We start from the raw sequence: 12,420 nt of genomic DNA on the forward strand, positions 1-12,420 counted from the left end.
TTTAAACGCGGCAATGCAAGTCAAAACACGATCGCTGGAGCAGGCTCGTAATCACTTTTCTTGGAAAGTTCATTGGAGGTACTTAAACAAAAAGCCTATGATATCCAAAATTGCAAAAAGTCGCCTGTTCGGGTTTAATTCGTGTATTGAACCAGTGTTCCAGATTTAAATATAAATATATAAACACATATGTACAACACACAAATATACGTAGAAGCACACACAATACACGCACACGTCTTCTTTATCACAAAGTTGTGTAACCGCGCACACTCGTCACACTACTTGTATCAATTGCCTGTAAGCATTGTATCGTCTTACAACAATGCGCGCAGAGGCGACTGCAGGAATGAACTCTCATTGCAGGTACTTACACGAAAAGCGCTCTGATATCCAAAGTCGCAAAAAAGTCGCCGAATTTTTTATTTCACTGATTTTCCTAAAAACGTATATTACTGTCAGATGCAAAAATCAGATTGGACAAATTTGGACAGTTTTACTTACACTTATTTTAATTTTTTCTACATAGTAAGTTTATCTACAGTCTCTGATATTTCCATATAAACAATTATATTTTAGCTCATTTGTGGCACAGTGCAGCGGCGGGCCGGATGAACTGACCTCGCGGGCCGTAGTTTGGTGACCCCTGAGTTAGACGATTCATATAGTTAACTGAGCTGTTTACTAATATAGACGAACTTTGAATATACTTGCTTTTCGTTTGGTTTAAAACTTTTAAATTTGTGTATCTAAAATTTCGAAGCTGTTTTCAAAAAAACGTCTATTAGAAAAACAGTAAGAGTTTTAAGACCGTGGCAAACCTTCAATAAACAACAGAATGTTGGTAGTCGCCAGCAGATTTTCAAGAGATCTACAGTTTCTGCTAGATATCTCAAAGTAGTTATAAAAGATGAAATACACTGAAATGTTAGTCATTCTTGAAATACTAAGGAAACTGAGTCTAGTGATATATTAACTGGAGAAGCAATTAAGCTGACCAATACTTATTAAGTTTTTGCTATATATCCATAAGCAAAAATTCAATGATCCAGAAAGTACTTGTAGAATCAGGAGTCATTATCCGGACATATCATATTGGCATAAAAAGATAGAATCTGTATTTTGAATACGTGGCACAACTATTAAGGCTATCTGGCACTGTCCCTAATTTTGAACCACTTACCAGAAGAAAGAGGACCAGTCAGCATTACCCTACCACCCACCCTCTACCTTAAGCAATTGACTGTCATTCTTATAACGCACATGAAGGTTATACTACAGCAATTATTTTGTGGTGTTGCACAGATTCAAACCCAGGTCGTCAGCTTCGTAACCCACAGAGGCAACAGAGTAAAAAACAACTAACTACATTCGATGACGAGGAACCCACTTTCAGACTAATAATGGCTGGAGACGGCTTAAATGGGTAATGAAGAGTTTCTTCATTACCCATTTAAGCCGTCTCCAGCCATTATTAACTAACTACATTTTTCACAAGACCGTTATCTCTATTGATAGGATATTTTCTCAGAATAGCTGGTGAATTACTTGTGTTAAATGCTAGAATTAGTAAATCATATTCTGGTCGCTTCACTTTTATTAAAAATATTAAAAAATTCGCAATACCGCTAATTCCACTTAAGAACAGTCGGTAAATATAATATTTTCAACCACATATGTAACGAATAGTGATTGTTTCATTTCACCTTCTGGTGAAAAGTAGTATTTAAGTCCAGTCAGACTAAACATTTTACTGGCTCATCTGTGACTGCCCCTGAAGTCTTGTGGTGTAGATTAGGTACACCTTATCTTTAGAACATTACAAGTCTCCTGTCTTCCTTTGGTTTAAGCTTTTACTATACATATTTAATAATAACTATATAACAGTTCCATGTATGGTATAACATTACATTGTTTGTTAAGTTAAATTAACTTATCATATTTACCATTGTTGTAACTTTCTTTCCTATGTCTTATTATTATTATAACTGTTGAACTTTCTCGAATTTTAGCACGTTTTCTTTTTCAGCTTTTACAGGATATTTAACTTTTATTTATTACTGCCTATTGCCTCCTTCATATGTTTATTGAGTGACGAAGGTAAAATTGGATTAATTGTGTTAGACACTTCATAGTATGTTGAACGTAGTTTTTAAAATTAAATTTGACATTGTTATATTTTAATTACAGTACCAATATTCTAGGTATTTACGTACGATCCGGGTATTCACTTAATTTCGTATTTACTATTTTTTGTTATTTTCATAGACATTAGTTTTTAGCTGTGCTATTGTCACTGTCGTGCCTAAACGGTAACACGTGTCGTAGTAGTTTATCTCAGATAACAGGCTTCTCTGAATTAAACCGTCGGAAGCTTTAATGGATTCTCATTGGTCACAATATGAAAGGTTTGCTTTATATACAGTATTTGAAACTGACACCTATTGTTTGCATGTTCCGTTAGTAAGATACAAACTATTATTTCGTTATTGTTATTTTCATTAACGATATTGTTTAGAATCCACAATATATCTAGTTTTATTATTTTCTAGTTATTATTATCATAATACTCTTTATTTGTTTGGTTTACATTGTTAGCTCAGTATATGGTTTGAGGACTAACCTAAATATACGAAGTGGGTCTAACGTCGTTAGATAACGTAGAGGTTTACAGCCAAAAATATCAGAGTACCCAACTGATGAAGCAACGAATTCTAATCTTTATAAGTAAGAACAGTATATGGTTTTAGGACTAACCTAAGTATACGAAGTGGGTCTAACGTCGTTAGATAACGTAGAGGTTTACAGCCAAAAATATCAGAGTACCCAACTGATGAAACAACGAATTCTAATCTTTATAAGTAAGAACAGTATATGGTTTTAGGACTAACCTAAATATACGAAGTGGGTCTAACCTCGTTAGATAACGTAGAGGTTTACAGCCCAAAATATCAGAGTACACAACTGATGAAACAACGAATTCTAATCTTTATAAGTAAGAACAGTATATTTAATTAGCTATAGTCATTGCTGGGTTGATTTCTATTTTTGATGTAAATAGGTAGATAGCGCTGATCGCAAGTTAATAAATTAATATTATTTGATAATTAATTCAATACCCTACAATTCATACAATTTTTATTAGAATTCTTGAAGTAATACAGTTTTTTTCAGTTTCGTAACGGTCGCTGAAGGAAGAATAACTGTACTCACGTGAGTAAAGCTTTAAACACGTGAGAATATATATGTTTTCGGTATGCTTGCTTTTCTGTTGTTTTTTTTTGTTAGCGTAAAGCTACGCAATAGGCTATAAGCGCTCTGTCCACAGCGCGGATTTGAACCACGAATTTGAGAGTTGTAAGTCCGCAAGCTTACTGCTGACCCACCAGGGGACCTTGGGTATGTAGAAAAGTTGTCTTTTTCTGAAACAACGGATTTGTACAGTAGTTTATAGATTCGTTTTCCATGTTTGTACCCTTGAATTACACGTTGAAGTTAACTGACTTGATTTCAGGTTATAATCAGGAACACCTAATGTTAGAGACACTGGTAATACACCCGCTGAATATTGGTTATGTATTATCTATAATATATATTCTGATAAAAATCAATTTTAGTTATTTATTTTGTTTCCTGTTCAGAGAAACACATAAACCAGGAACTTTAACGAAATGATTTAACAATGAATGTATATTTTAATGACCCTAAAGTATGCGAAAACATAATTATAACATCAACATCGTTCATGAACTTGACATCACGTGCGTTACTGGAAAGCTGCCAACTTTTCGTCTCAAGTTCAAATACAATATGCATGTGTATAGTCAATTTCAGTTATGTTGTGAATGTTCAGGGGAGTTATTCGATTTTTCTTCTTCATTACCTCTGGCGGGAAGCTAATATTTTTAGCAACACGAAAAAAATCACGCAAACGATATTGCGTTTGTTAATTCCTGTGGAAACAAAGTTATTCGGAAATCAATCTTGACCACGGTCTGTTCATGATAACATTACACATTAATTCCATATTATATTTCCTTAAAATCTTTTGCGATTTCCTCTGTTAAGCATCATTAATCTAATAAAGGAAAACTATTTTTAGACTATCTAATTATAAGGATCCTTCCTGTACTTCTCAAGCATTTACACTAAAGCAGCAGTTTTACAAAATCGGAAGCACGATTGAAATAATCAAGTACTGGAAATACTTTTTTAAAAATCGTTTTAAGAAATTTCTGGCAACGTTCCTACTCAATACGTGACTGTGTAGCAAACATACTATTTCTATTAGTAATGCTTCAAATTTCTTTCGAATATTGTTGCGCAGTTACACAAGAGATACTCGCGTGTGACATCCCTAATTTTAAACAAATAGACTAGAGGGAAGGGTTAACAGAACCTACAACCAGCTTTTGAATTATTGTCCGATCGTCCATCTTATAGTATACCTATGGTCCAAAATGCGGAGCGCGTTTTTGTGGAAAACAAAGTCATAATCCGGGCATGCTAATCGCTAGGCAACGACCAGCCTTTCAAGTAAGAAAGTCAGTCCATTATTAAACCAATACTTCTCTACATAACTGACTGTGTTATGACACGGTATTCAGGAACCAAAGCAATTTTAGTTTTACTAGTGTTTGTCATATCGTATAAACTGTTCTGTTTTCGAACTATTCACTCCCCAGTGGCTCAGCGGCAGGTCTAAAAGCTTATAACTAAAAACCGAACTACTTACCAAAGCAAGCATTAGGAAGTTTCGAGTGGAAAATCAAATTGACTTTAATCTTCACAGATGGGTCTTTAGAACGATAGAAAATTCGTTGTTGTTTAAAACCAAGGATATTAGATTAAGTGCTAAAAAATCCTCTGGAATCAAGGTACGAACTTAAATCTCCCAAATGTCCAATTATTCATCTTAATGTTTTTATATGGGTCTAAACGTTCTATAGTGAACAAAAATAATCTTGCATTCTTGTGATTAATTTATAACGCAACAAATCTTATAATATGTTTCACTGTAATTATTTTAACATTAATTGACAATCATTTCTTTTCAAACGTTATTTTGCTATTTTTCGCTGTACAAAGTTTGGATTACTGTTAGAATATTTAGCCGTTCTGAAAACACGTGTGGTTCTTTTTTATTTTAGTTTTGTATGGAGATGTTGGTGTTTGGAAAATCGTTAAATATGGATTAACAAACATTTCTTCCGAACTTTCGAAATCCGTAAAAACTCCTGGCGATCGAATTACTAAAAGAAAAATACTTTAGTGAAAACACTGGGAATATTTTTCCGGTTTCGTGATCCGAATTATGTACATAATTCAAACCTTATTGCAACAAAAAACTCAAATTTACTTCCGTTATTATTGGGGTAAAAATAGAACAACATTAAAACTAATATATCGAAATCTTAAGCATCGGCAGATATTGTTTTATAGCATTTCAAAGCGCTCTGAAGCGACAGAAAATGCTGCTGCTCAAAACAAGAAAAAGTACGTGGTTTCTTCGAAACACAAAGTAGTCATTTCCCAATCCACAGCATTTAGATTTTCAACTCATTCATTATCTTATTTATTAAAGTTATATCAAACATATTTATAGGAAATATAAAACAATGCCTTATACTAGATAACCTTTTATCAGGAAAATAAAAAGTAGTTGGATATGCTTAATCGCAGGGACACTCAGTGTTTCCTGTGTTTCTGTTCAAAAAAATATGACAATTCCGTCACAAGACGAAAGGGCTTTTAAATATCAAACTAGTATTAAGAGTGAAAAACAAAAACAACGTTTTTTTGGCACAATGAAGTATAAAATCTTTATTACAGTTTCAGCCGATTAGTTTCGGTAAGAGAGCTATCATCATTCGAGACTTGTTTGTGTGATTGTAGTTAAGCATAAAGCTAAACATTAGGCTATCTATGCTCTTAATGTGTAGCTTTATGCTTAACTACAATCACACAAACAAGTCTCGAATGATGATAGCTCTCTTACCGAAACTAATCGGCTGAAACTGTAATAAAGATTTTATACTTCATTGTGCCAAAAAACGACTTACAACGCTTGAAACCGGGTTTCGATACCTGTGGTGGGTGACTATCTATGCTCTACCCACCACGGGTATCGAAACCCGATTTCAAGCGTTGTAAGTCCGCAGACATACCCATGTATCACTGGGGCAATCATATAGTAGCATAACTTGTCTGAAAAGAAATGATCAAGGTAGTAGTTGTTTCATTCATGATTTTATACATTCTACTGATCGATCAAGCGGTTTGCTTTATCTTTTCGTTGGAGTAGCTCTCCAAACATGTGCGCTTAAATTATGTCAACTGTAGTTACTAAACAGTCAAAATTACAGAAAAAAATGAATTTACATATATTACAGGTAATAGCAGTTAACGATCCAAGAAGTTTGATTAGGCATGAGCTTTCTTTTTTTACGAAGCTATTTTATACTATCATTAGATATATTTACTATAAACTAATATTCACGTATGCGAATAAGTCTGTGCAAAAATCTATATACTCACTATTCAATCTTCATTAACACAACGAAAGTAGGCGTTTCTGTTCCTATGGTAACAGCAGTAACAGCACCTGTTCAGCGTGAGCGACAGAGGTCAGATAGGTAAAATGCGAGATGTTGGCGTGTTGTTCGAGTACGTTACAACGGTTCCGTTTCTGTAACAAAAGAATTTGCGAAAGTTGCTACTGCATGTTTGGGTGTTTGCCACTTGTCCCCCTGTTCTTTGCCTCACATTGCTGTAAGTGATTTTGAATAACTTATTTGGTAAAAATATTTCTAAATATCTTTATTTACTTTAACTATTCTTGTGTTGTATTTTTTGATAATCATTCACAGGTTGTATTTAGTTTTTGCTAAGAATATTATCGCTTCACGCTGAAATAACTTCTGATGTTTTGCACTACTCTTAATAAAGCGATAGTTTTGCAGACAAACAAAAGCTTTGAATGTATATAATCTCAAGAAATACATAGTAGAAGCTGTAGGCGTCTTGTTGTCTGTGTTGCACTGCCGAATGACGAGCCAAAGGCGCCACGCGCTGGCGCTGAGCAAACTACTGGCGCCACGTGGATTAGTGAAGAACAGTATCATTTTGGAGGAAGTACAGAGAAATATTTAGCCTAGTCTTTTTTAGTTTCTATAACAATTAGTCAGACTATTTTGTTTGTAGCTTTGAGAATAACATTTTAACGTAAAAATAAATAAACTCAGTATCCCCCCCCAAAAAAAGGCGTTTTATCATTCAAAGAACAGCTTGAAAATAAGTAATGGAAGTAGTTTTTTCCTCATTCATAAGGGTGAAGATGTCGTAAGAAAATCTAACGGGAAAAGAAGCGCATTGGTCCGTCATCAAAAAAGAACACGTTTCGTATAACATTTCTGAACCCCTGCTTGTTGATGTTTTTTAATCTTCCAAGTATAGCTTTACGAAGAAAAGCCTCACGTCACTACAGCTGTTTTGGTTCTGCCCATCGAATCGATCATTCTGTGACGAAAGGTCACAACATTTAAAGATCAACTTGCAGTGATTACTCGTATTATTCTCCTTAGTTTCCATTATAATAATTAAAGAATTGAAGGGTTTTTTTTTACTACGTTTTATGGACTGACTTAGAAAATTATTTATGTTTTCTTCCGCATATTAAACATTTAGAATAATTACACATTTCATAGATTTTACTACAGTTTGCTAGCTTAATATTATTTCGTATAATTTAGCAAGAAATTTGCTCAATTCTTGGATGACACAAGCAAAAAAATTGTATTTCTGTGTAAAATTGATGACACTTCGAGAGCATATCTCAGATTGATACATTTTGGTCGACCAATTCAAGAATATCATTTTAAACTTTTGTCTGCAGTGTATGATGGAGAAGAAGAAAAAGACGCTGCTTTCTCTCAGTTTTCCAAAACGACGAATGCCTCTCCCCGATTACCACGGCGAGATACCCTCAGTGATTCAATAGTCTTACTTAGTGAAGGTCTGGAGGATGAATCGCTTATATTTAAGTTTGAAGTAAGTAGAATTTGAGTCTTATTATCTATCCATTCGTCTGTCCATCCAGGGTAATTGTTACACTGTTACCAATAATAACTTATTTGTTTTTAACTCGAATTTCAAGAGGGCCAGAAAGCCTTTCTACATATTTACTTTTTACCCTTGAAAAAAGTTGTATATTCATTAGTGGCTTCCAATGTAAATTATGTTACAATGGTTTTACAATTATAGTAGGGTACTATTTGTTTTAAACTTTTAGGCTAGAAAATGAGTTTGGCTATCGTGAGTAATAAGAATTCAGACTGACATCATTTGGCTATCAAAAACTGTCATAAGTTGATAAACAACAATTCACTGTTTTCTGTCTATTAAGAACCACAAAAACTTACATTAATCGATACAATATACACTGTATAGGATATTGAGCACGCTTTTTTTAAGACCTTACAAAAATTATGCCCAAGTATCTTTAATCTGCTGGGAACGATGCATTAAATTTCTTTTTTATACATTCGTCAGTAAAGGTAGTTTTGGGCACATGGCAACTGGCAATCAGTGTGTTACTACAAGTTGGAACAGTAACATCCAATACGATTTTTTGAATTGTAGCAGAAGAGCAACCGAAAGCTATTCTTTGATATGCATAACTTCATAATAGGCAAAGTGAACTTGCATCTGTAACACTTCCACTAGGAGGAACTGCGATGGAAAAATTAAAAATTGGCAACATTTTAGTTAACGGCAACAGTCTGTAAATTTTAGAACATTTATTGACATTTTAAAATAACTGTTAATTAGGAACATTTATTTTTACTTTTAATATAAGAAAGGTATATAGGAGTAGTAAATTTTTAATGATAATCGCTATATATTAGCACCGAAACTGATGCTTCCTGACATAATGTCCTATGGCAACATAATTCAACAAAACCATGAGAAAATCCCAAGATTTCTACAAGAGAGCATCACAGTCTGTTGTGAGGAATATTTTATATATTTAGAGAAGCGTATATGAACAACACTAAACGTATATTTTAAAAGTGAGGGCATATGATTTGTTTTTGACTACTAGGATATAGAAGCTGAACACGGTTATAAGGGGAAATGTAAACTACTAAAGATTTTATTGAATTAATTTTCAGGTATATCAAAATCAATGAACTCCGTTAAGAAAATTACACGATTCAGACCGCGTTACTGGTACGAAATGCTTGAAAGGTACATTTTAATAAACGGATTGTTTGTGTTCACATGTGCAATTATTGGTAAATTCTATGATTTGAATGTGGAGCAAACTGAAGACAAATGCTATGTATTTGGGCTATTAAGGAACGACACAAACTTTGTCAAACAAATAAAATTACTATTAATAAATGTTACATGAGAAGCAATGTTCATCTTCAAAAATGGTCACTAAGCTTTATGTTAACGATGTGGTAAGCAAAGGATAAACTTAACACACAGTTAACTGATTTTCACAATAAATGAAAATTCGAGGATATACCACAGGACACGTGTTGTAATTTGTTACAGGTGGAATAAAAGAGACAAGATAGGTGGGAAGTTAAAATAAAAATCAGTCATTTCGGTGTGCTGTAATTAAACGAAAATTAACGCAGAAAATTGAAAAGTAAAAAAAACAACTATATTTAGTTAAAAGTAAAATGTTAACAATGAAATGTATTGAAATAGAAGTTTGCATACAAACACACACACAGGATCAGCAAACTAAAGAGAGTGGAACAGGAAAGAAACTTCACTAGCACGATTTGACACGTTCAGAACAGAAAACAAATTTGTTTGAAAACTCTAAAATTCTTAGTAATTCAACTCTCTCTATAGCCAAGCAGTCAGAAAATTGGATTACAAAGATCCAGAAGTCTCTGAAAAAAAAAATGAATACGTTTCATATGAGAGTGAGCAATGTGGTATTTGTTTACAAAACACGATTCTATAGCCATTCTAAAGCCAGATATCTTAACATTTCAAAGTTTGAGAAGTTCACTTTATGATTCGGTATGAAAAACCTTATCAAATTTTACATACACATTTCTCATACTTTTGCATACATTACACACTACATTAAGATGCTGATAATTGAACTTTTGATCAAAAACATCTTTGAGAAGGGTTACTTCTTATTAAAGATACTTCATGGGAACGAATAATTTATAATCTTGACGTTTTTTTATTTTTTTTACACTAGAGTATCTATAGAAGGAAGCCAGGAGAAACAACAGAAATTGCAAAGTTACATGAAAATTTGCGAAAAAATCGTTACAGGGATATCTCTCCGTGTAAGTTTCCATAAAAGCAATTCAGTACTTTGAATATTTATTCATCATAAGATATGTAACTCAGTATTGATGTAGCATAAGTAAAATACCTTACCTAAATTTTAGTTTTAAAAAGAAGTTGGTGTGTTATAATAATTTTTTTATTTTTCCTAAGAAATAAGTAAAGCTAAAACTTTTATTGTACATGTAAAGAGATGCAGATAAACAGACAGGAGAAAAAAGTTATTAGATTAATCCAGAAATAATACATTTAAAGTAATAAATACATACAACATGTTAGACTAAAGCCAGAAAGATAAAAATCCTGTTATAACATTTTCTATTGCTGCTATTTTGGAAAAATTGGCCACAAAGCATTGATGGTATAACATGAACCACAGGAAGCTTCGATTTTCCTACTTCATTATGGGTTACAGTCAGTCTTAAACTTCTGCAATCTTCACAAGATCCATCGAGATGCCTTTTCTACCCACCATATGATCGGAAAACTCTACTGATTTACGCATAAGTGCATATTTCTCGGGCTTTAGCTTTAATCTTGATATCTGTATCGGTTAAAATATCATGGGCAGGTTCATTATAGCAGAATCAAACACTGGGGCCAAACACCAAGACACCATACACTTACACGAAGCACCTCTCCCATTGCAAACCTTTAAGTGCTAGCTTGAACAGCCTTTCAAAGGTAGATGAAGCACTGCAATGTCTGAAAAACGTGACTCTAAGCTCAAAAAACACATCTCGAGTGCTAAAATCAGTCCTGGGTTTGCTCTCCTTCGTCCAGTCTGATTTGTTAGTATCTGAAGGCCAGGTTTCGTGCGTTGAACCATTGGGCACCCTTCAGTGCATCTAGACGTTCTTCCATCTGTGGCAACAGGAAGTCATCAACGTATAACATAGCATTTATTTGGCAGAAGTCAACATAGAATGGCTATCATTCTTCTTCCTGACAATCACTACTGGTGTTAACCATAAATTCTCGGAGGGTTGGATGATCCCATCCTTTAACATCCACGCCATCTCACTACTGGCTTTTCCCCTAGTGCTCCAGGTAAGTCAGCAGGGCAGCTGTTTATTATGACTTGCATGACCAACAGATGACTGAGACTCTGACACTGAACTGAATCCTGATTGTTGCTCCAGTCCTCAACTAGTGATCTCAGGTGGGCTGGAAGCCAAAAATGAATTTTAAGATTTGGTGTGACAGAAGAAACCTTTACATTAACCTACTGTTGACCATCTATGCTGCACTTACCATGCCACTGACTATTTCAGCAGGAAGTTGGAGTGCTGATGAGTCGTAGTTGCAAAGCAGTATGGAGACAATCATCCCTACCAGCTGGGTGAATCATGATCTGGCCAACAGCTGCCTGCTTGCCACACAGAAGACAGTATGCCTCACTTGTTGGTTTAACAACCACTGTGTAGCACTAAGGCACATAGTTTTGTCCAAATTATACCATGGCACACTACTTGCATGTTTGGAGGTATTGCAATCCCCTCCAATAGATACACATGAGCAACACACAACAGCTTTTTTCTATTATTTTAGGTCTGATTTTTATTATGTATTTATACTTGCACTAGTACTTTTCTTTTCACTCCACACATGTGCTAATTCAATGTTTTATAGGGGAGAAATATACAGTTATTACAATTATAACACTTTCACAACAGCTTTTTTTATTATTTTAGGTCTGATTTTTATTATGTATTTATACTTGCACTAGTACTTTTCTTTTCACTCCACACATGTGCTGATTCAATATTTTACGACTAATTTTGTAGGAGGCGTGGTTTATTATTCATTGTGCTGGGCTGTGAATCTGAGGGACCATGGTTCGCGTCCCATTATAACAAAGATAAAAAAAGCTCTCCGCACCTTGTGGCCCAGGGTGCGTTATTCGAATGACAGTTAAATCTTACTTTTCGTTTAGAATAGTCCAGAAATTGTCGATGTGTGTTGCTGATTACTCACCCCCATTTCTTCTGATCTATCATTTCAAAATTATGGACGCACAAACAGCCCTTGTGCGAGAAGATGCACGGCCGTCTGAAAGAGTTTGTTTCTTTGTTTTGAATTTCGCGCAAG

The 12,420-nt window shown here is 34.2% G+C and overlaps 1 protein-coding gene across 3 annotated transcripts in view; it reads left to right on the forward strand.

Moving 5' to 3' along the window:
- Nucleotides 1-12,420, forward strand: part of LOC106458761 (tyrosine-protein phosphatase non-receptor type 4-like) — a 72,417-nt gene that overhangs the window by 44,407 nt on the left and 15,590 nt on the right. For 2 of the 3 annotated variants that reach the window (XM_013918310.2, XM_022385073.1), the window contains exons 5-6: nt 7,895-8,049; nt 10,238-10,328. In XM_013918310.2, coding sequence (XP_013773764.2) covers nt 7,895-8,049; nt 10,238-10,328 — 246 coding nt within the window. Of the gene's footprint in view, nt 1-6,546; nt 6,772-7,894; nt 8,050-10,237; nt 10,329-12,420 lie in introns of those variants that run through there. The other variant, XM_022385074.1, reaches the window with a different exon arrangement.

The sequence above is a fragment of the Limulus polyphemus genome, unplaced genomic scaffold (assembly GCF_000517525.1).
Source record: "Limulus polyphemus unplaced genomic scaffold, Limulus_polyphemus-2.1.2 Scaffold510, whole genome shotgun sequence".
NCBI classification, from domain to species: domain Eukaryota; kingdom Metazoa; phylum Arthropoda; class Merostomata; order Xiphosura; family Limulidae; genus Limulus; species Limulus polyphemus.